Source organism: Dromiciops gliroides, chromosome 1 (assembly GCF_019393635.1).
Source record: "Dromiciops gliroides isolate mDroGli1 chromosome 1, mDroGli1.pri, whole genome shotgun sequence".
Lineage (NCBI taxonomy): Eukaryota > Metazoa > Chordata > Mammalia > Microbiotheria > Microbiotheriidae > Dromiciops > Dromiciops gliroides.
The window spans coordinates 97888884-97913400 of record NC_057861.1 but is presented as its reverse complement, the minus strand read 5'-3'; the positions used below and the strand labels follow the sequence as shown (position 1 = coordinate 97913400).

At 37.8% G+C, this 24517-nt stretch overlaps 1 protein-coding gene across 1 annotated transcript in view; it reads right to left on the bottom strand.

The window, feature by feature from the left end:
- Nucleotides 1-24517, bottom strand: part of DNAAF11 (dynein axonemal assembly factor 11) — a 105262-nt gene that overhangs the window by 78483 nt on the left and 2262 nt on the right. Inside the window, exon 2 of the mRNA XM_043978462.1 lies at nucleotides 2667-2834. Coding sequence (XP_043834397.1) covers nucleotides 2667-2834 — 168 coding nt within the window. The remainder of the gene's footprint in view (nucleotides 1-2666; nucleotides 2835-24517) is intronic.

Below are 24517 nucleotides of genomic sequence, written 5' to 3'. Positions count from 1 at the left end.
TATGAGAGGCATTTAGGATGGCAGGTGCAGGGAGTAAGATTGAATGTAATGACTGAGTGGATATGGAGGGAAGTGGAGGGCAAAATCATAAGTAACTCAAGTTCTAATTCTGTGTAACAGGGAAAATTAACAAATAGGAAAGTTAAGAAGGGGAAGCAGTTTGGGAAGCAAGATGAGAGGGAGGCTTTCCATATACGTTGTTATTGTGGAATACTGAAGATGAAATGCCAAGCAGGCAGTTTGATATGAAAAACAAGAACTCAGGAGATAAATTAGAGTTGTAGAACAAAAAGTGGGAGTTGCCAACATGGATGTGAATGCTAAAGATGGGGAACTAGATGAGACCAACCCAAGTAAAGAATGTGATAGAGAAAAATGCAGAGAACCAAGAAAAATATCCAAAGTGGGGAAAGGAGAATGTGTGAAAGACAGAGGCCTAAGTTAGGGACACAGGAGTAATCACAGATGTAGAAGTAAACTCAAGGTAGTGTAGCATCCCGGAAGACAAGGGGTATGTGTGTCAATGCCATAGAACAGTCAAAGGAAATGAGTAATGATAATAGAGCAATGGATTTAGTGATTAGAAAGGTCTTTATCATAGGATTAAGGGATGAAATAACCACTAAAAGTGTAGTTTCATTGGAATAGAGGGGACAGAACCAGATTCCCAAGGGTTAAGAAGAGAGTTCCACTATGCAAAGAAAAAATCATAAAACTTGTACAGTTAAAAATATTTGGAAGCAAAAATTGAAACTTTTCAATAATTCTAGAAAGGCTTGGTATAGCACACTACCATTTACTAGTTTTAAAAGAACCAGCTGTGGGAATGAAGAAACTGAGAAACTATTTTAAATCTGTACAATTAGTGCTAAACTTCAATATCCCAATGCATAAAGGCTGGTGATTTGATGTAACAGCCTTTTAATTTAGCTATGTGCCAGAACTTCTCATTTCTAGTAAAGATCCTTAAAATAATTATCTAAAGAAAGCTGGAAAATTTCAATGTCTAGTAAAAAGGAATGCAAAGTCTAAGTTTTCAACAAACAATTCTAAATTATGCATATATAACAACAGCAATAGAAAAACTCAAATTTAAAGATTTCATGCTGTATACAGCCCAAAACCTTTCTCATTAGTCACTATTTACACTAATAGACCCCACAACACACTTGCTAACATGTGTGGCACAGGTGACATTTCAAGCCTTCCCTGTTCTCAACCTCAAAAGAAATCCTTGCTTCTTCATCTGAACTAATAAAATATTTTATACTTCACTAACTATAATTTAATAATATAATTGTCAATGTAATTATTTTTATATATCTAACACAGACACATCTGTATATGACATGAGAGTTGCAAACATCTTTTTTGTGTGGATTCACCAGTGTGACTTGCCTTGGACACGAGAACTCAGGACCCAGATGAAGTTTTTTCTCCATGAGGCCCTTCCCAATCCCACCAACTGGATCTCACTACATTTATATTCTAATAGCACACCTGATCTATTATGTATGCATATTATAAATAATAAATTCCATTTATCTTAGCTACCTATCTGACCTCCCAGTACTAGACTATAAGCTTCATGAGAGAAAGTAAGCTGTTTTTCTTATCTTTACATATAACCTTATGTGCCTAACATAGTCTTTATATGACAACTTCAAGGGTCTGTTACTTTATTAGTGAAGGTACTCCCTCATTAACAAAAAACAAAAAACCTCACCCCCTTCTTAAGATCTTAAGTTGCTGTGGCAAACTAAATGTAAAAATTCAGTGCAATGACTAACCTTCTAGAGATAAGTCTCTTTGAACTTAGAAATAATGGTCCTCAGAAAACATATATAGAGAATGTATTTTACATACATGAATATTGTATGTGAATATATACATATGTATACATCATCATTTATTTATTTGTTTCTTTGTTTCTGTGTCTGTATGTGTGTATACATATTTATTGTAAAGGCTATTGCAGAACCCATATCCATAACCTCTGCAACTTAGTAGGGTAAACTTATACTGGAATCATCTTTGAGAATTAGTAACCTCCACACCATAATGAACCATATGAGTAGAACTTTCAAAAGAAAATAACTCATCTTAGCTGCTTAATAAATATTTCCTGCTCCTAATTGACTCTAGTAATAATTTCTTCTTCTCATTTCTATATTTATTTGAGCAATAAACAGTAGAATAATAATAACAGCAACACCAATATTTGCAGGGCATTCTGTGACAGTCAAAGAACCAGTATAATTTTCAGTGACATTCCACACCTCTCTCAGTTCCTCCATCTTCCCTTGGCCCAGTGAGTAGTGTAAACATTTGGTTAATACTAGGGACATATCCTTTTTAATCACTATTTTTTTTTACCAAAGCTACATGGAGTCACATCAAAAGCTCAAGGCTACAAATAGCACAATGAAATTCACCTCCTTTTTCTACCTTTGTAAACTCTCTGATGAAAGATATGACATATAGCTTAACTGATTAATGAATGGCAAAAGGAGACAATAAATTCAGTAATCAATCCTTGAATACTGTCTAGGCTTGTGTTTTGAGCTATATTTTCTTATTCTACATAAAAGATTGATGCTTCCTTTAAGAACATTTTCCAATTCAAAAATGCTAAAGAAACTGATAGAAAATTACTGGAATCTTACCAATTTTTGCAATGAGATTGTTTTGAAGGTAGAGAATTTTTAAATCCTGACACCATTTATCAATATTTTCTAGTCTTTCAATTTCTTGTTGGTGCAACGAGAGCTCCTCCAAGGAAAAAATTTCAGAGTCGTTATGTTCTGCATTTCGTCTAATAAGATCTTCAGTAACTGAAAAACAAAAATTGTCATCATTATACATGTTAGGATCCATGGAGCAAGCAAATATGATATACCACCAAGATCAGTCAATTATTAAGTGCCTACCTACTCCATGCCAGGCATGGTGCTACTTGTTGGGGAAACAAAGAAAAGCGAAAGACAGTCTCTGCTCTGGAGGAGCTCAGGATCTAGTGTGGAAGACAACATGCAAATAACTACTTAACAAAAAAATGCAGGATAAATTGGAGATAACCAATAGAGGGAAGGCACCAGTAAGATGGAGGTTCAGGAAAGGCTTCTTTTCAAAGGCTAGAGTGAGCTGAGACTTGATGAAAGCCAAGAAACATCAGGGAGGACAGACAAAAATCTAGTCATGGGAGCACAGAGTCAAAAGATGGAGTAACTTGTAGGAAGAACATCAAGGAGGCCAAAGTGGCTGGACAGCAGAGAGCACATGGTAAGAGGGGAGAGACAGGGAAGGTGGAAGGGACTGAGTTATGGAGGGTTTTGCTGAAAAGACCCCCAACTTTAGCAATCAGTGAGTCAACAAGGATTTATTATGCACCATGTGTGAAGCACTAAGTGCTGGGGATATAGAGAAAGGCAAAAACATAGGCCATGTCCTCAAGAAGTTCATATACCAAAGATGAACCAATCATGAAAACAACTCCATACATCAAAGATATATTCAGAGTAAATGGAAATAATCTCAGAGGAAAGACACTAGCAGTGAGGGACTGGGAGATGATAATATGGGAAAGGCCTCTTGCACAAAGTGAGATTTGAAATGGGTGATAAAGGAAACTAGAGAAGAAGCCAGGAGATGTAAGTGACAAAAGAGAGCATTCCAGGCATGGAGGGCAGCCAGGGAAAGGCAAGAAGATAGGATATGGAATGTCTTGTAAGAAACAACAAGAAATGGGGCAGCTAGGTGGCACAGTGGATAAAGCACTGGACCTGGATTCAGAAGCACACCTGAGGTCAAATCTGGCCTCAGACACTGGACTCTTACTAGCTGTGTGACCCTGGGCAAGTCACTTAACCCTCATTGCCCCACCAAAAGAAGAAGAAGAAGAAAAAGAAGAAGAAGAAGAAGGACTCTAAAAAAAAGAAAAGGAAAGAAAGAAAAGAAACAGCAAGAAAACCAGTGTCACTGAATAAGATGAGTGGTATCAAGTAAAAGAAGAATGAAAAGGTAGAAAGGGACCAGGAGGGGAAGGGATTTAAATGTCAAATAGGATTTAATACTTGATCCTGAAGGTAATAGGAAGCCACTGGTATTTGTTTTGTTTTGTTTGCGGGGCAATGGGGGTTAAGTGACTTGCCCAGAGTCACACAGCTAGTAAGTGTCAATTGTCCAAGGCTGGATTTGAACTCAGGTACTCCTGAATCCAGGGCCGGTGCTTTATCCACTGCGCTACCTAGCCACCCCCAGCTTTAAATTTTTATGGGACATCCAGTACATGATATTCAATAGACAACTGGCGATACAAAACTGGAGGTCATGAGAGAAGTTAGAGCCAGATAAATTGATTTGAGAATCATTGCACAGAGATGATCATTGAATCCATGATATCACCAAGGGTGACAGAATAGAAGGAAAAGAAAAAAGGGAAATGGACAGACCTTTAGAAGATATCCACATTTAGTGGGTATGTCCTACAAGAAGACCCAACAGATGAGATTGAAAAGGAAGGTGCTGGCCAAGATGGTGGAGAGGAAGCAGCAAGCTGCCTGAGCTCTCCTTCTGTTCCCTCAAAAAGAACATTAAATCAAGCCTCTGGACAGATTCTGAAACTACAGAACCTGCAAAGAGACAGAGAAACACAGTCTTCCAACCAGAAATAATTTAGAAGACTTCAGGAAAAGGTTGGTCTGACTCAGGCAAAAGGGAGGCCTAGCGCAGGGCAGCAGCCCAGAGCCGAGCGGGTCAGGGAAAGTCAGCAGGAGCTGTGGGCCACAGCCGAACAACTGAGGCCCCTGGAACCTGGCTCAAAAATCTGGTGGCCAAGAAGGACAGTGGAAAAACCTACCTGCACCGGCCGAGAGGGCGGGCTGTAGGGCCACGAACGAGACAGGTGGGATCGGGCACCTGGCCAAGGGCACTCAGAGAGGAAATGCAGGGGGTGGAACTGCACACACTATAAAGGCCTCAGAGTAAAAAGCCGGTCACACAGCACCTATACCCCTGCACAAGAAGCCCAAAACAGGGACCCTGGTGCCCCCAGAGCAGACCTCAACTTAAAAAATAAATAAACAAGCGGCAATAATGAGTAAGAAGCAAAAAAGAGCCCACTCCATTGAGAGCTTCTGTATCAGTAGGGAAGAAGCCAACACAAACTCAGATGAGGACAATAGCCTCAAATTGCCTATATGTGAAGCCTCCCCAGGGAAGGTGAATTGATCTCAAGAACAAAAAGCCTTCCTGGAAGAGCTCAAAAAGGATTTAAAAAATCAATTGAGAGAGGTAGAAGAAAAAAATGGGGAGAGAAATTAAAGCAAAATAAGAAAACTATGAAAAAAGAATCAGCAGCTTGGAAAAGTAAGCAAAAAGATTGACTGGCCAAATGGAAAAAAAGGTACATAATCTCACTGAAGAAAACAATGCCTTAAAAATTTAAATGGGACAGTTGGAAGATAAGGAATCCATGAGACACCAGGAATCAGTCAAGCAGAATCAAAAGAATGAAAAAATAGAAGAAAATGTGAAATACCTCATTGGAAAGACAACTGATCTGGAAAACAGATCGAGGAGAGACAATTTGAGAAGCATTGGACTGCCTGAAAGCCATGACCAGAAAAAGAATCTAGACACCATACTCCAGGAAATTATTAAGGAGAACTGCCCTGATATCATAGAATCAGAGGATAAAATCATCATTGAAAGAATCCACCGATCACCTCCTGAAAGAGACCCCAAAAGGAAAAGTCCATGGAATATTGTAGACAAATTCCAGAATTATCAGGTGAAGGAGAAAATACTCCAAGCAGCCAGAAAGAAGCAATTTAAATATCATGGAGCCACAGTCAGGATTGCTCAGGACCTGGTAGCTTCAACATTAAAGGACCGCAAGGCTTAGAATATGATATTCTGGAAGGCAAAGGAGCTTGGATTGCAGCCAAGAATCTATTACCCAGCAAAAATGTGCATTTTCTTTCAGGGGAAAAGATGGACATTTAATGACATTGGGGACTTTCAATCTTTCCTGGTGAAAAGACCAGAACTGAAGAGAAAATTCGATCTTAACATATAAGACTCAAGAGAAGTTTAAAAAGGTAAACAGAAGGAAAAAAAAAAAAAGTTACCCAATTAGGTTAAACTGTTTATATCTCTACACGGGAAGATAATACTCATAACTCTTAAGAACTGTAAATGTATTTGGGCAGAGAGAAGGAGTTTACACAGAGGGTATAAATATAAATTGTCTTTGATGTGATGATACAAAAAAAATTAAGGGGTTAAAAAGGGAGTCTATTGGGGCAGCTAGATGGCGCAGTAGTTAAAGCATCGGCCCTGAATTCAGGAGTACCTGAGTTCAAATCCAGCCTCAGACACTTGACACTTACTAGCTGTGTGACCCTGGGCAAGTCACTTAACCCCCATTGCCTGCAAAAAAAAAAAAAAAAAAAAGAAAGAATTTAAAAAGGGAGTCTATGGGGAGGAGAAGAAAGGGGAGGTGGAATGGGATGAATTATATCATAAGAAGAGGTGAAAAAAAAACCTATTACAATAGAGGGAAAGAAGGGAGGGGTGAACATTGTTTCAACCCTACTCTCATTAGATTTGATTCAAAGAGGAAATAACATATACGTTCATTGGGATAAAGAAACTTAGCTCATTCTTTAGGGAAGCAAAAGGGGAAGGGAAAGGGGGGACTGATAGAAGGGAGGACAAAAGCAAGGGAGAAAAGGGTAAAGAAAAGAGAGGGGGGTGATAAAAAGGGAGGGCAGATTGGGGGAGCCAGGGGTAAGAAGTAAAATGTCAGTGAGGAGGAATAGGGTGAAAGAAGGGGGGGAAAGTACAAAGAGGGTAAATAGAATGGAGGGGAATAAACAGTCAGTAATAATAACTGTGAATGTGAATGTGATGAACTCTGCTATATAACAGAAGCGAATTTCAGAGTGGATTAAAAACCATAATCCTACAATATGCTGTTTACAAGAAACACATTTGAAGCAGAGAGATACACACAGAGTAAAGGTAAAAGGCTGGAGCAGAATATATTATGCTTCAGCTAAAGTAAAAAAAGCAGGGGTAGCAATCCTTATCTCAGACAAAGCACAGGCAAAAATAGATCTCATTAAAAGAGATAAGGAAGGAAATTACATCTTGCTTAAAGGTACTATAGATAATGAAGTAATATCAATATTAAATATGTATGTGCCAAGTGGTATAACATCCAAGTTCTCAGAGGAGAAGTTAAATGAGTTACAAGAGGAATTAGACAGTAATACTATACTAGTGGGGGACCTGAATCTCCCCCTCTCAGAATTAGATAAATCTAGCCAAAAAATAAATAAGAAAGAAGTGATTACTAGAAAAGTTAGACATGATAGATGTCTGGAGAAAATTGAATGGGGATAGAAAGGAATATACCTTTTTCTCAGCAGTACATGGCACATTTTCAAAAACTGACCATGTAGTAGGGCACAAAAACATCATAGTCAAATGTAGAAAGGCAGAAATAGTAAATGCATCCTTCTCAGATCATGATGCAATAAAAATTACATGTAAGAAAGAGCCAGGAAAAAGTAGAATGAAAATCAATTGGAAACTAAATAATATCATTCTAAAGAATGAATGGGCCAAACAACAAATCATAGAAACAATCAATAACTATATCCAAAAGAATGACAATAATGAGACAACATACCAAAATCTATGGGATGAAGCCAAAGCAGTGCTTAGGGGAAAAATTATAGCTCTAAATGCTTACATGAATAAAAAAGAGAAAGAGGAGATTAATGAATTGGGCTTGCAACTTAAAAAGGTAGCAAAAGAACAAATTAGAAATCCCCAATTAGATACTAGAGATCCTGAAAAATAAAGGAGAAATTAATAAGATTGAAAGCAAAAAACCTATAGAATTAATCAATAAAACTAAGAGCTGGTTTTATGAAAAAACCAATAAAATAGATAAAATATTGGTTAATTTGATTAAAAAAAAGAAAGAAGAAAAAAAATTACCAGTATCAAAAATGAAAAGGGTGATGTTACCACCAATGAAGTGGAAATTAAATCAATAATTAGGAATTATTTTGCCCAACTGTATGCCAATACATTTGACAATCTAAAGGAAATGGATGAATATTTACAAAAATACAAACTGCCCAGGTTAACTGAAGAGGAAATAAAATCCTTAAATAAACCCATATTAGGAAAAGAAATTGAACAAGCCATTAATGAACTCCCTAAGAAAAAATCCCCAGGGCCAGATGGGTTTACAGGTGAATTTTACCAAAGATTTAAAGAACAATTAATTCCAATATTATACAAATTATTTGGAAAAATAGGTGAAGAAGGAGTTCTACCAAATTCGTTTTATGACACAAATATGGTGGTGATACCAAAACCAGGCAAGTCAAAAACAGAGAAAGAAAATTATAGACCAATTTCCCTAATGAATATTGATGCTAAAATCTTAAATAAGATATTAGCAAGGAGATTACAGCAAGTGATCACCAGGATAATACATTATGACCAGGTAGGATTTATACCAGGAATGCAGGGCTGGTTCAACATTAGGAAAAATATGAACATAATCAACCACATCAATAAGAAAACCAACCAAAATCATATGATTATCTCAATAGATGCAGAGAAAGCTTTTGACAAAATACAACACCCATTCCTCATAAAAACACTAGAGAGTTTAGGAATAGGTGGAGCTTTCCTTAAAATAATAAACAGTATCTACCTAAAGCCATCAGCAAGTATTATATGCAATGGAGATAAATTAGAGGCCTTCCCAATAAGATCAGGGGTGAAACAGGGATGTCCATTATCACCCCTATTATTTAATATTGTACTAGAAATGTTAGCTTTAGCAATCAGAGAAGAAAAAGGAATTAAAGGAATTAGAATAGGCAAGGAGGAAACAAAACTATCACTCTTTGCAGATGATATGATGGTATACTTAAAGAATCCTAGAGAATCAACTCAAAAATTACTTGAAACAATTAACAACTTTAGCAAAGTAGCAGGATATAAAATAAATCCACATAAATTATCAGCATTTCTATACATGACCAACAAAGTCCAGCAGAAAGAGATAGAAAGAGAAATTCCATTTAGAGTAACGGTAGATAATATAAAATACTTGGGAGTCTACTTGCCAAGACAAACCCAGGAACTCTATGAACACAACTACCAAACACTCTTCACACAAATCAAATCAGATCTAAATAATTGGAAAGATATCAATTGCTCATGGATAGGCAGAGCTAATATAGTAAAAATGACAATGCTACCTAAATTAATTTACTTATTCAGTGCCATACCAATCAGACTACCTAAAAATTATTTTATAGAACTAGAAAAAATAATAACAAAATTCATCTGGAAAAACAAAAAAATCAAGAATATTCAAGGAAATAATGAAAAAAAAAATTCACAGGAAGGTGGGTTAGCGGTACCAAACCTGGAGCTTTACTATAAAGCAGCAGTCATCAAAACTATCTGGTACTGGCTAAAAAATAGAGTGGTAGATCAATGGAATAGGCTAGGCACAGGAAACGCAGTAGTAAATGACACTAGTAATGTAGTGTTTGATAAACCCAAAGACTCCAGCTTCTGGGATAGGAACTCAGTATTTGACAAAAACTGCTGGGAAAACTGGAAGATAGTATGGCAGAAATTAGGCTTAGACCAACATCTTACACCTTATACTAAAATAAAGTCAAAATGGATACACAATTTAGACATAAGAGGTGATACCATAGGTAAATTAGGAGAGAAAGGAATAGTCTACCTATCAGATCTTTGGAAAGGAAAAGTTTATGACCAAACAAGAGATAGAGTATATTATAAAATGCAAAATGAATGATTTTGATTACATTAAATTAAAAAAATTTTGTACAAACAGAAGCAATGCATCCAAAATTAGAAGGGAGGCAGAAAGCTGGGAAACAATTTTTGTGGCCAGTACTTCTGATAAAGGTCTCATCTCTAAAATATATAGGGAACTAAATCAAATTTATAAGAATCCAAGTCATTCCCCAATTGAGAAATGGTCAAAGGATATGAACAGGCAGTTTTCTGATGAAGAAACCAAAGTTATCTATTCCCATATGAAAAAATGCTCTAAATCTCTAATCATTAGAGAGATGCAAATTAAAACAACTCTGAGGTACCACCTGACACCTATCAGATTGGCTAAAATTACAAAAAAGGAAAATAATAAATGTTGGAGAAGCTGTGGGAAAATTGGAACATTGTTGGTGGAGCTGTGAACTGATCCAACCATTCTGGAGAACAATTTGGAATTATGCCCAAAGGGCGATAAAGCTGTGCATACCCTTTGACCCAGCAATACCACTTTTGGGTCTTTTTCCCAAAGAAATCATGGAAAGGGGAAAGGGACCCACATGTACAAAAATATTTATAGCTGTTCTTTATGTGGTGGCAAGGAATTGGAAGTTGAGGGGATGCCCATCAATTGGGGAATGGCTGGACAAGTTGTGGTATATGAATACAATGGAATACTATTGTGCTGTAAGAAACGATGAGCGGTAGGAGTTCAGAGAAACCTGGAGGGTCTTGTGTGGGCTGATAATGAGTGAGATGAGCAGAACCAGAAGAACATTGTACACAGTATTATCAACATTGAGTGTTGATCTACTGTGATGGACTATATTCTTCTCACCAATGCAATGGTACAGAAGAGTTCCAGGGAACTCATGATAGAAGAGGATCTCCAAATCCAAGAAAAAAAAAAAGAACTGTGGAGTATAGATGCTGAATGAACCATACTATTTCTTTTGGTTTTGGTGCTGTTGTTTTTTCTATTTTGAGGTTTTTCATCATTGCTCTGATTTTTCTCTTATAACATGACTAATGCAGAAATAGGATTAATGTTAATATATATATGTATATATATACATATATATGTGTGTGTGTGTGTATATATATATATATATATATATATATTAAAAAAACCTATATCAGATTACCTGCTGTCTAGGGGAGGGGGGAGGGAGGGGAGGGAGGGAGAAAAATCTGAAATTGGAAAGCCTGTATAAACAAAAGTTGAGAACTATCTTTACATGTAACGGGGAAAAAATAAAATACTTTATTAATTAAAAAAAAAATTTGTAAAAAAGAAAAGGAAGGTGTCATATATGTAGGAAGAGATCCAGGAGAGAGCAGTCATGAAAAACAAAAGATAAGAGTATCCAGTAAAAGAGAATAGTCAACTACATCAAAGGCTGCAGAAAGATCAAGAAGGATAGAAAATGGGTGCTCATATTTTGCAATTAATGGATCACTGTAACCTTGAAGAAAGCATTTCAGCTGAGTGATGAGGCGAGGAGTCAAACTGCAGAGAGTTTAGAGGAGAATGGGAGGAGAGGATGCAGAGGCATTGAATGTAGACACCTTTCTCAAGAAGTAGAGCCACAAAAGGGAGGAGGCATCTAGAATGAGAGCTAGTACAGATGATCAGATCAAGTGAAAGGTTTTTAAGGATAGGGGTAGGAGAGCTAGATGAGAGTGTATGTAAACAGTAACAAAGTAGACCATAGAAGAGGTGAAGATAAAGAAAGAATAGAGATAATGGGGACAATCTGCTTAGAGAAAAACTGGATTGAGGTTAAGGATGCATGTAGATGAGATTGCCTTGTTAAGAAGGGCCATTAAGGGTGTGGAAAGGGATAGTGGGGAAAGATGTCTGAGTAATTCAAGAGGAGGAGAAGAAGAAAAGAGAGAACTCTCACCAAATGGTCTCAGTATTTTCAGTTAAGTATTAAGTAATATCCTCAATTGAGATAGTGGTGGAAGGGGGTGTTGTGGGAGGCTTGAGGTGGGATGAAAAAATTTGGAATAGCTTCTGTTGTGGGTGGGATAGGGAATAAATTAGGAATGTGTAAACGACTGCTTATTACAATGAGGGCTCAGTTGAGATTATATAACATAAAATTGGAATGGATCTAATCAGTACAATTTTGTGAGGTTTTTCTAGCTTTGTTCAGCAACATGAATAAGAATAAAAATAGAAGATGATGAAAGTATTCCAAGGGTAGGGCTTGAGAGGGCAAGATGAATGTGAGAAAATCATGGGATTTGCCAATGCCCAAAGGTCCCACCTGGAAGAGACTGATTTGGATTGATTGACTTGAGTAGTGGGAGTGATTAAGCCACACCTGCCTGGCCCTCAACCTGCCTGGCCCTCAAGCGTACTCAGATACACACACACACACACACACACACACACACACACACACACACACACACACACACACACACACACACACACACACACACACACACACACGGACGCATGCACGAACTCCTAACTAACTACAGTAAATTCACTAACTTAAGACCACTTTCAAGTCATGTCAATAATCAATGGACTTGAATGCTACCAGCCAATTAGCTTGGAGTGGTGTGTGGGAACAGCCTCTCTTCCAGACCCGCAGGGAGCTTCTGCTCTCTCAGGCAAAGGCTCTTTCTCTTTGGGGTGGGGGGAGGGGGATGACGAGGTGGTGGCAGGAGATTTGGAAGAAGAAGCAGGAAAGGCAGAACTCTTATCTCTCCTCTAGGGTAGATCGGTTTCTTAACTTCCTGAATTCCACATGTTCTCTACTCTCTAATAAATGCTTAATGCCAAACTTGGTGCTAAAGCTTCTAATTTATAAGTAAGCCCTAGCTAGTTTTCCCTACACTGGGGAGAGGAAAAAGGTGACCACACATTAGATTTTACTCATCACATCAGGAACAGAATAAGAGAACAAGAGACTCCAGGGTAAAAGATAATTGAGTTGAACTGGTTCACCAAGGGTTTAAGATGAGGAAGAGAAGCAAGTGTAGGGATGGTGGCCTTGGAAAGAACTGAAGACTGAAGAAACTAGACATTACATTGAGGATGAAGAATAGGTTTCGTGGTAACAAGGCAGAGAGAAAGATAGAATTATAAAAGACAAGTTTATGAACATGGAAATGAACTCTTCTGGATAATAGGAAGACCAAAGATATTATCATCTCTCTATATAACTGAGATGAAATAGAGGAATAGATTTTGGGAAAGAAGTAAATCAAGAAACTGGGAAATTAGAGTGTTTGAGGGAATATCGAGTGAATGAATATGTACACTGAATTCCCCAACGAGGACAGAAGGTGAGATGGAGAGAAAGACTATGAACTAACACTATATTCATTGAGTAGGGAAGGAGTGTTCTGGGCATCAATATATATCAGCTATCAGAGTCTTGACTGGGTGATAAATATGGATTGAATGAATCTCAAAGGAGGAGTGTTTACTGAATAATGATGGTAGTTGGAAAGTCTGGAAGTAGCAATGGTGAGCAAGGAGAACAATGGGGCAGATCAGGAAAAGGATTAGTGTACAGCACTGAGACTGAGCCACTGAGACTGAACATGATAAATTTATAACAGACTCAGTCTGCATGGAGTTACATGACTTCCTCCAGCTGCATTTAGCAGCATATGAATAGGAGCAGAAAAGACAGATGGGAGTAACCCAAGTCTGGAAAAGGATAAGTAGCAAAAGGACAAGGAGACCAGGGGGCCAAGGGTAGAGAATAAACTGGGGGTTAATGGATTGAGATGATAAATCTGCATGGAGGGAGCTTCAGTGAAGATATATCATTACTGATGTATGAAAGTATTCATGATTCAATAGAATAGTATTAGCAGTGACATAAGTAACACTCCCAAATGTCAAATGAAAGAAAAACATTAATTGGACTAAGCATGGGTGCACAAACTACTACTGGTAAGTACATGTGACAGACATTAAGCATGTTAAGGAACTTCTTTACCTTGCTGTAAAGGAAGTGTCTTTAATACCCAAGTTTTATTAAGCTATCAGCATTTGCCTCAGCTGCCAGCAGCATAAAACTATCATCAGTTAAAGGAGCTACAAAGATAAGATTGGCCAAGCACCACTACCTAATGTATAGCATCAGACTGACACCGAACCAGGAAAATAGAAACAAGTGGTTTGGTTTGGGTTTGTTATTTGTTTTTGTTAAGGATCCAATGAGACCAAAGACAAGGCTTTTCAGAGTTGAAGACAAGAATCACATCATGAATGATATTATTAAGATAAAATTTTATACATTAGAAAAGATAAACTGACAAAAATACTATGGTAATATAGAAATACCATGGATTCCAGGTTTATGAAGAAAAAGGAGCACATCTCAAGTTTAGCAAAATATTTACTTATCATTTTAGAGCCAACACGGCAGGAAGAATGTGGACAAACCAAAGAGGTCCTAAACAATAAACAATTAAAACACCTTAAATGAGGTAACAAACAAATGAAAAGAGTGGCATGGCTTAGGAGTAATTAAGGGATTACTTCATATCATTCCTTAGTTACACAAGATAAATAAAAAGGTGCCATTCTCTTACTCTCCATCGCTATGAAAATAATAATATATTATAGAGTTGAAATATCAAGACTGATGACAAAATGGCAGATGTTGATTATATCCAGCTATTTGGACCAAATACTACAAGTCATAAAACTATGATTTTGATTAGATTATCTCTAACATGATATTTTAGAGCTGAGAAACCTTCAGGGAAAGGCAGTCGAGCAACAACATAGCATTTACACAGCCATCTACAATCTTAATCCCCACCCTAAAACAACCACAACAACACCTTTAAGAAGCCCTGAACACCAGAGTTCATTGTTTGGCATGATAGCCTAAGGTGCAGTTCCTTGATGTAGTTATTTAGTTATGATGGCGTATAGGATGCTTATAAAGGAGATTGAAAATCTAAGCAGGAGAGGGAGAACAAAAGATACAGCGGTTTGTGAGTACATATATGCTCAAAATGTATAGCCAGGGGGGCGGCTAGGTGGCGCAGTGGATAAAGCACCGGCCCTGCATTCAGGAGTACTTGAGTTCAGGTCCGGCCTCAGACACTTGACACTCACTAGCTGTGTGACCCTGGGCAAGTCACTTAACCCCCATTGCCCCAAAAACAAACAAACAAAAAAAGCAAAACAAAATGTATAGTCAGTATGAGTAATGAAAGGCATTTGAGTGCAGGTCCTTGGAACCAATTCTATGTTGAAAGGGACTAGGGAACTTCATAGGTTTTTTATTCTAAGACCCAGCTCCCCAAGGTTTTTACATACTCAAGAGAACATCTATCCAGGAATGACATGTACCAGCAAGGGCTCTGGATAATTAAGATCATTCTTATAATATCTCTCATCCTAAAAACTCCAAGGAAACACTAAAAGTTCCAACTCTAAGACCATACTGAGGATCTGATGGAAAACAGAGAATAAGATTCCCCTGTAGCCAACTTATAACTGACAACTTTTTCATACTAATGTGCAGTAAACCTCGGGAAAGTTCTCAGAACTAAGCAGGCTCTTCAGTCCTAGGAATGATTTAAGGCTAGTCAAGATCTTTTTTTTTTTTTTTTTTTTTTTTTTTGCGGGGCAATTGGGGTTAAGCGACTTGCCCAGGGTCACACAGCTTGTAAGTGTTAAGTGTCTGAGGTCGGATTTGAACTCAGGTACTCCTGAATCCAGGGCCGGTGCTCTATCCACTGTGCCATCTAGCTGCCCCAGTCAAGATCTTTTTAGAGCTGTTGTATATTCCTATGGGAAACATGAGATGCATGGGAATTGATCTGTTTACTGAAAGGGCTTGGTCAGAACAGGGCTACCTTGAATACCCAGACAACTGATCTGCTATTAATTTGTAGAACGAGGCTTATCATGAGGATTCTGGTGAATGCCCTACCAAGTTCATACACAGAAGTAAATGCCTTTAAGCAGCAGTAATTGTCTAAGGCTTGAGAAAACAAAATCTCTGACAACCACCTCTCAAAAAGAGCACAAACCTGCAGCTTTCACAAAGACAAAAAGTGGGGCTTTTTAAAATGCTCACTTAGAACAGCAGGGAGAAGGCCACCCAACAGCAATAGTAATAGCCAATTAAAAAAGATGAAAAGAAAATGGAAAATCACTGAGCAAGGTAGAACTGTGAAAATCTGGAATTTCCCAGTGGTTCTGTTCTAAACTGAGCTATATTAAGCCAAAGCCTTCTGTAGCATACCATTTTACAGCACCTCTGAAAACTGTTTCACAACACAGCTTCCTCTGTAACGGCAAACATTAGTTCTAAAAACAGATTCTGCAAGAAGAAATTTGCCTGGATACCTACATGTAATTGGAAAATTATACTATTTCACAGTTTTTATCTGAAAGCATTTTACAACTTTATCCATCTGATTTAGGTTAGTTACATTCTTCAAGAAGCATTGTTTTCATAAATTATTTTAATTTAATTTTTTCAATTAGAAATTTTTTCTTTCCTTTCTACCTCCCCACACTGGAAAAAATAAACACCCTTGTAACAAATACACAGATCAAACAAAACAGATTCCCTCATTAGACATGCCTAAAATATGTATGTCTCATACTGTACCCTGAGTTCATCACCTTTCTGTCGAAAGGGTTTGGAAAGTTATCTGGAACCATACCCTAAAAGTTACTAAACCAGGTCACTGTAGGCCTATACCTCAGAGAGATCAAAGAAAGAGGAAAAGGACTCATATGTACAAAAAATATTTATAGTAGTTCTTTTAGTGGATGTGAAGAACTAGAAATGAGGGGAGTACCCATCAATTGGGGAATTACTGAGAAAATTGTGGTATAGGAATGTAAAGTAATACTATTGTGCCATAAGAAATGATGGAAGGGGGATACCTAGATGGAACAGTGGATAAAGCACCTGCCATGGATTCAGGAGGACCTGAGTTTAAATCTGGCCTCAGACACTTAACACTTACTAGCTGTGTGAAAAAAGAAAAGAAAAGAAAAAGAAATGATGGAAGGGTTGCTTTTAGAAAACCCTGAAAAGATGTGTATGAACTGAACAATTTAAACAATAACAAATAATTTTGGAAGGCTTTCATATGTAATAACACGCTCCCTCCCAAACTGTACTTTTGAAAGACCATTTAACCAAAGATCTCAAACTACCTCAAAAATATACATTCGCTTTCATGGGATTGTGGTAATAGAGGTGATTATTTAATGCACAAAATAGAGAAGTACAAAACAAAATAAATTGTAGAAAAGTTTTAATTAAAAAAACCTATTGAATTCTACTTTTTTTTTTCTTTTTAAAACATCAAGGCTTCAGGTCACATGTGGATCCAAAAAGTCATTGAATATTTGTCCTGTCATAATCTTTATTTTCATGGATTGAATTAAATAAATGACAGGGATATCTGGGGTACATTCCCTAGATATTTATCTCTTTCAACAGAGAGTCCTATTAAGAAATCCATTCCAAACTTATTAAAAGAGACTTGTTTTCAAATTATTATTTCAGTCCTGTAAAGGGATTGAGGCCACTGACAGTTGAGGGCATGAAAGAGAAAAAAAGATGGGGAAAATGAAAGGAGAGTTTCTCATTTTCTGCTAATTAGTGTCAGCTGGACTCTAGTTGCACTTGTTTTTAGCGTATTTCAGAAGTATTTCTGTTTGTGGACCGAAGATCCCATGGCTTCTAAATTGGGGGGGGGGGGGAGGGTAAGCGTTCACTCCCTCTTATTTTTTACACTAAATGGAAGATGCATAATAAAAAGCAATTAATTGAAAGTACCATACACAGCTATTCTAGTGCTTCTAATTTAAAATGAGCCAAAGATAAGAAAACAGGAACCGTGACTGTTGCAGAAAGAAGGTTGTTCAGTTTTTTATGCTAGTAACATTTTCTTGATGTGGGTATTGAAACAGGTGGACTGTCTCAGCCTTATCTGTTAGATATACTGTTAATACCTCATTTAACCAGCATCATTAGCAAATAAGATACTCTAAATGAGTAAGTCTTCCAGAAAACTGCAGCATAATCCTTTGACAACCAATACTCTATTAGAACAATTTTACCTAGGAATCTTTCTAAACCGTGACCCATCCTTTCTGGCTTTCTTAAACATCTTATAAATTTAAACTTCCCATAATATGGTATTGTCTTCAGGGGATAGTAAAGCATGTTGGGTTATTTCTTCCTCTATTAAGGACCCTGGACTACTTTATGTTTTGACTCCTTGTGTCTTTTTTTTTTCCTGTTTTCTCATTTAAAATTGTCACTTGATACCACTAGCAAATTTGGATCATCACAGTTCTGAAAAACACTTATTTGATATTATTAGTTTTAATTAGAATATTTCCTGCCTTTTATACATAATAGTTGCCTAACCATGAGCATATCACTCAGCCTCTGAGTGCCTCCTGGCAACAATAAAATTAAGTTACAGATAAATTGCTAATCTGCCTTTGACAAGGAATTTCCACATTGGGTATTCCCATGCTGCTGAATCCATTGGACTAAAACAATTATATTTTTTTTAGTTCTGGACTTTAAAAAAATGAAAATGCTGAAGTCCTTCACCAGCGTTAATTAGTTTTATTATAATACAGATATACAGATAAACTAGAGCATCAAGGTCTAGTGACACCTCAACACATGAGGACAAATGTAACAAAAGTAGAAACTTACAAGAGCCTTAAAATCTATTTCAGGATAATATTGAAAAAAATATTAATTAAATACTTTTTTAGAGAATGCAATCTTTCTGTTTGTTCGCACTTTGAAGAATCTAACATAGAAATCAGTTCTAATGAGAAAAGGAGGGAAGGGAAGGCATGGATCAAAACAGGTCTACATTACATAATAATATATCAGCATCAAAAGTTCCTTGTTCTTTTGACACACCATCAATTTCAAGTCCTAGAAATCAGAGTTCAACTGCAATAATCCTTGGTTTCTTGAGCTCTTGCTTTGGAAAAGCTATTAAATTTCACCTAGATCCTCTGTACCAAAAACATTTTTATATTATCTGTAGCACTTTAAGGTTTATGAGGTGATTTTTGCACAATAACCCTGTGAAATGGTGCAGATATTATTAGTCCCATTTTACAGATAGAAATACTGGAACTTAAAAGGACACACAGCTAGTAAATTTGGGAGTAAGATTTTTTTTTTTTTTTTGGTGAGGCAATTGGGGTTAAGTGACTTGCCCAGGGTCACACAGCTAGTAAGTGTTAAGTGTCTGAGGCTGGATTTGAACTCAGGTACTCCTGACTCTAGGGCCACTGCGCCACCTAGCTGCCCCTGGGAGTAAGATTTGAACCCAGAGCATTAAGTTTACAGAAATTAAAGCTGAAAAGGGACCTGGAGGTAATTTAATCCAACACCATCCTTTTTACAGATTATGAAAAAATAAAGCTGAGATAATAAATGTCACAGGTAGTTAAGGATGAGAGAGGACTCATACTGAGGTCACTTGACTCCAAAACCAGAATTCCTTCCATTATTCTGACAATCTAACTGGCCAGTTCCTCAATTTACTAATTTCCCATGACTTCTGCCTCCACCCCACAAGCAAAGAGGTTCATCGCTTTGATCTGTCCATCAGCCACAAATGCACCATGTTTGTGAGCTCTGAAATACCTTTAACAGATTAATCTACTGGCTTTCAAACTGTCCCTCTACCCTCCAATACTAAACTTTAGTCATTTACACTGTGACTGCCAGCCCTTCAATTCTCTCCCTGGTTATCACCCCTGAACTAGCCTTTCTCTCCTCCTTTCCCCACTTTGACCCTTTGATGAACTAGTTCAAGTCTACACTGTCTTCTTCTAGAGTCAACTACCCCCTTATCATTGCTGCTTGCCCCTAGTCAAGCCTCAACCTTGAATCACTCCCCCAATCTCCACCATCTACTGCCTTCACTCCTATCCTCGGCCTCCTTTACAAGTCACACTTACTACTCTGGTGTCCCACAGGCCCTGCCCTGGACCCTTTTCTATTCTCCCTCTATACAATTTCACCTGGTGATCTCAGCAGCTCTCCTAGATTCAATTATTATCTTTATGCTGATGATTCTCAAAATTACTTATCCAGTCCTAAACTCTCTTCTTAACACCAAACTCATATCTCTAACTGCCCTTTAAGACATTTCCAAATGGTCATCTCATAGACATCTTAAACTTAACATGTCCAAAATTAGACTTATTATCCTTTCCCTTAAACCCTCCCCCTTCCAAACTTCTGTATTACTATAGAGGACACCACCACCTTCCCAGTCCCCAGCCTTATCCTCAAAGATCTTAAGCTAGGGCAGATGCCTCATGCTGGCAAACTTTCTATGATTCTTTGACTCTCCAAAGCCTGGCTATCTCAATCTCTCTCTCTCTCTCTCTCTCTCTCTCTCTCTCTCTCTCTCTCTCTCTCTCTCTCTCTCTCGGCAATATGGGTTAAGTGACTTGCCCAAGGTCACAGAGCTAGTAAGTGTCAAGTGTCTCAGGCCACATTTGAACTCTGGTCCTCCTGATTCTAGGGCTGGCACTCTCTCCACTGTACCACCAGTTGCCCCTGTGCCAACTTCTCAAACTGGGACTAGCCCAGCTCTTTTTTTTGGCTATACAGATTCTTGCCTTAATCCTTAATGCTATCTTTTATCCTATGCCACATGTAATACCCCATAACCGTTTTTTATAACCACCATGTGTTTTTCCATTGCCTTTTGGGCCACCTGAAATTTTGTTTTGCTTTGGTTTTTTCTTAGTTCATGGAATTTTCTGACTCACAGTTATATAGCATCATCAGGAGAATATTGGTGTGCCTCTCTCACATTGATTTCTTAAAATTAGTACAGAGAACAAAGTGTTTTCTTTTGCTGGAAACTTCACTATATTTATCTAAAGTAGTTTCATTAGACGACTAGGTAAATTATAAAAAGGAACAGAAATTTTCCAGTTTTGAACTATTTTAAAATTAAAAGTTGTCTTCAGTATTTGTATAAAGTTACATAGTGAAAACAAAGGCAAAAAATTATATAAAGCTGTAGGAATAATTTTTGTGTCCCAGACAATATTTTTAAAAGACCCTAATTTGACCATTAATCTAAAATATGGACTGAGGTTTACCTGCTTAATAATTTTCTTCAGATAATATTTGTGTTTACATACTAAACAGATTGTCCAAATATTCAAGATGTCTCAAAAATCTTATAACTTATCAGCTTTTAAAACTATTAAAGCAAAAACTTGCACTGAGATTTCTGGCACACCCCATATGGAAAGATATCTTTCTTATGACTTTTTGTCCCTTAAAAATTCCCATGTGGTGGTCACTAAAACTGAGGGGAGCAATTATTATGGAATAGGAGCTCACCTGCATCATCAACCACTGATCGATCACACCATGGCTAGGCAGGTAAGTCCTGGACCTCCTAGAATGCCAGTGCCCCCTTCCCATGTCATCATCCAAGGAAGCGACCCCTGGGAAAATTCAAGCTGGGAACTACTTCTGCAGATGCTGAAGCCCCCACTTCCTTGGCCACCACTGACAGGCACAAAAATAAAAGTTCTCAGCACCACAGTACTTGGGGTTGTCAAATGTCATAAACCAGTATTTTACCCACGAAAACACTGAAGCTGCATTGCCTTCTGCTTCACCGCTATTCCCTCAGGACCATGGAATCTTTCCATTTGAAATCTCTTATAGAAGTTGTCTCCCCCATTAGCATATGACCTGCTTGAGATCAAAGATTGTCTTTTGCTTTTCTATTTGTAGCTCCAGAGCTTAGCACAGGGCATTGCACGTGCTAAGTGCTAATTATTTTTCATTCACTCATTTATAAGTATTAGATGAAGTATTACATGGAGGTTGTGACCCTCATGACCTTATGTTTAAGATGAGCTGAAAAATGCTCATGTCACCCTTTATTCTATTTCTCCTAAGACCCAGAAAAGTAAAGAAGTTAGGACACCTGGGGCTTGGTCCTGCTTTGCCCCTCTGTGACCACAGCTAGTAGCCTCCTTGCCTTTCCCGGCCTCAATTTCAGAGAAGTGAGGTAACTTTATCAGCTAGAATTAAAAGGGAACTCAGAGGTCATGTAGTCCAAGTAGATGGGACAGGAAACTGAAGCCTAAGGCCACACAAGTAGCAAGTATCAGAAATGGGATATGAACCCAGGTCATCTCATTCCTAATGATCTTTAAAGTTCCTTCCTGCTCTAGAATTCCATGATTTTTACATCTCTGATCAATTACTCCCTTCCCCACTGTTTGGAATAGACTTATAAAACAAACAATATTCTAATTTTATCAGACCAGAAGTAAGTAAATACAGTGAAGCGAAATAAATTTTAAAAAGAAAAAGAAATATGTGAAAGTGTAGGCGAGCACAGGAATTAGTTCTTCATCAAGTTTCTATCACCACTAGGTTGGGCCAATATTGGCAACATTCAGACAGTAAATCTACTCTTCTCTCTCTCTGCCTCCTTCCCTGAAACACAAACTTCAAAAGTTCCCTACATCTTCTCCTGGGACATAAAGTAAGAGAGTAGCAAGGAAATTTGTAAGGAGAAACTAAAGGAACTCTATTATGAAGAGGGTAGGGGTAAGGACTGAAACAGGGACCAGCAAAGGAGAAGAAAGACTGGGATGAAGCCAAGAACGGAAAAGATCTAGGAGAGAAATGAGGCAGGATGAGGCCATCAGGATGTCATGGAGAGGTCTAGAGACATGATCATTAGTGGGTAGAATAGGAGCTATCTGTGATAAGAACAGGGAACAAAGAAAATGGTGCTAGGGAGAGAAGTAAAGAAAGCAGGCAGGGGAGAGGGAACAGCTAGGTGGCGCAGTACATAAAGCAAGGGCCCTAGATTCAGAAGGACCTAAATTCAAATCTGGCCTCAGACACTTGACACTTGACACTGTGTGACCCTGGGCAAGTCACTTAACCCTCACTGGGGAAAGAGAAAGAAAGAAAAGAAAGAAAAGAAAGAAAAGAAAGAAAAGAAAGAAAAGAAAGAAAAGAAAGAAAAGAAAGAAAAGAAAGAAAGAAAGAAAGAAAGAAAGAAAGAAAGAAAGAAAGAAAGAAAGAAAGAAAGAAAGAAAGAAAGAAAGAAAGAAAGAAAGCCAGGATGGGATTGAAGCAAGAAAAGTTTGGCAGGGAAAGAATAGACTGGATTATTAACCCTGATAAGGGGTTAGAGGGGAGAGAATGGAAATAACTTCCTACTACTCTAAGTAGATTTCGCATCCTAAAACTGCTGAGGGCCAATATTCCGTAGGTAAGCACTGAATATGAGAGTACCTGGAATTAGAACCCCACAAAATTGACATAATCTTGTTCAAAAGGCATAGAGATGTTCTGGTAGCAATCTACCATATGGAATACAGGGGGAAATTATTAGCTAAATACTCATCTCCAGAAATGATTCTTATGTAATAAAAATAGGATACTTAATAATAATGCACAAAATATAAAAGGTACTTTTATTCTTAAAAGGATGACAAGAAATTAACTCTCCTAGGTCAAATTATCATATCTAATACAGGGCCTTGCAGACTTCTAAACCCCAGCAGAGAAAAAAGAAATGAACTGTTGGCCATCACTTGTACCAATCCAAAGGCAGGTGTCTAGCTACCTCTTCTCCCCATTGCTCCATTCTCCAGATGAAAAATCATGGATGTAGAAGCAGACAATACCTTAGAGTCTATCAAATCTATATAAATCTATCTTCATTTTATAAATGAAGAAATTAGGGCATAGGTAAAGTAAGTGACTTGCCCTTGGTCGCCCAACTTGTAAGCATCCGAGATGGGATCTGAAACTGGCTCTTCCTCACTCTAAGCTCTGTGACCCCATAAAAGAAAAAGAAAAAAATTCAGACTTCTTTGGTATGAAGGGAGGGCCAAAAAAATTTACTTGGATTTTCCAGATCATAGGACACTGCACCCCTAACCCCCACAATGTGGAAGGAATAACTGTATTTAAGAAGAGGTTGAAAGACTACTTGCCAGGAATATTGTGAAAAGATTCCTGCTCGGGACTGAGGCCTCTTCCAGCTCTGATTATTCTGTGACTTATTAGATATATTAACACTGAGCAAGCCCCTTAACCTCTGAGTCACAGGTTCTTTTTTCTGCTAAATGGTGATAATACTACTCATCTTACCTATGAAAGCATGTTGTAAGCCTTAAATGAGATGATGCAAGCAAAGTAAGTACAATATAAATGTGATTTGGGGGAAACTGTATCCATTAGCATGGTGATTGAAAACAATAAAAGAGATTTATTGGCATGCTCTTCAAATTTGCAAATGCTGCAAAGCTAGAAAGGACAGCTGACACACTGGATGATCATGAACATCCAGAAAGATTCTGACAAGAGAAGACAGACAAGTAGCAAACTTTATTTTGACCAGGAATGCACATGGCTGCGAAATTTCCTTCTACTGGAGCAGGCTGAGACTGGTGAATCTCTTGTGACTGGGGGTTCTGAGATGTAGTAAGGTTAAAATTCCAGACTGTCTGGCAGTAAGATAGTGAGTCCTCAGGGAGTGGAGGGCCATCAGACTGCCTGAGGGGCAAACTGGTCTAGGCCAGAAAAATGGAGCAGCTTAAAGCTTCTGTAACATTCAGCACTGGGTTAGGTCACTAGTGGCTGTA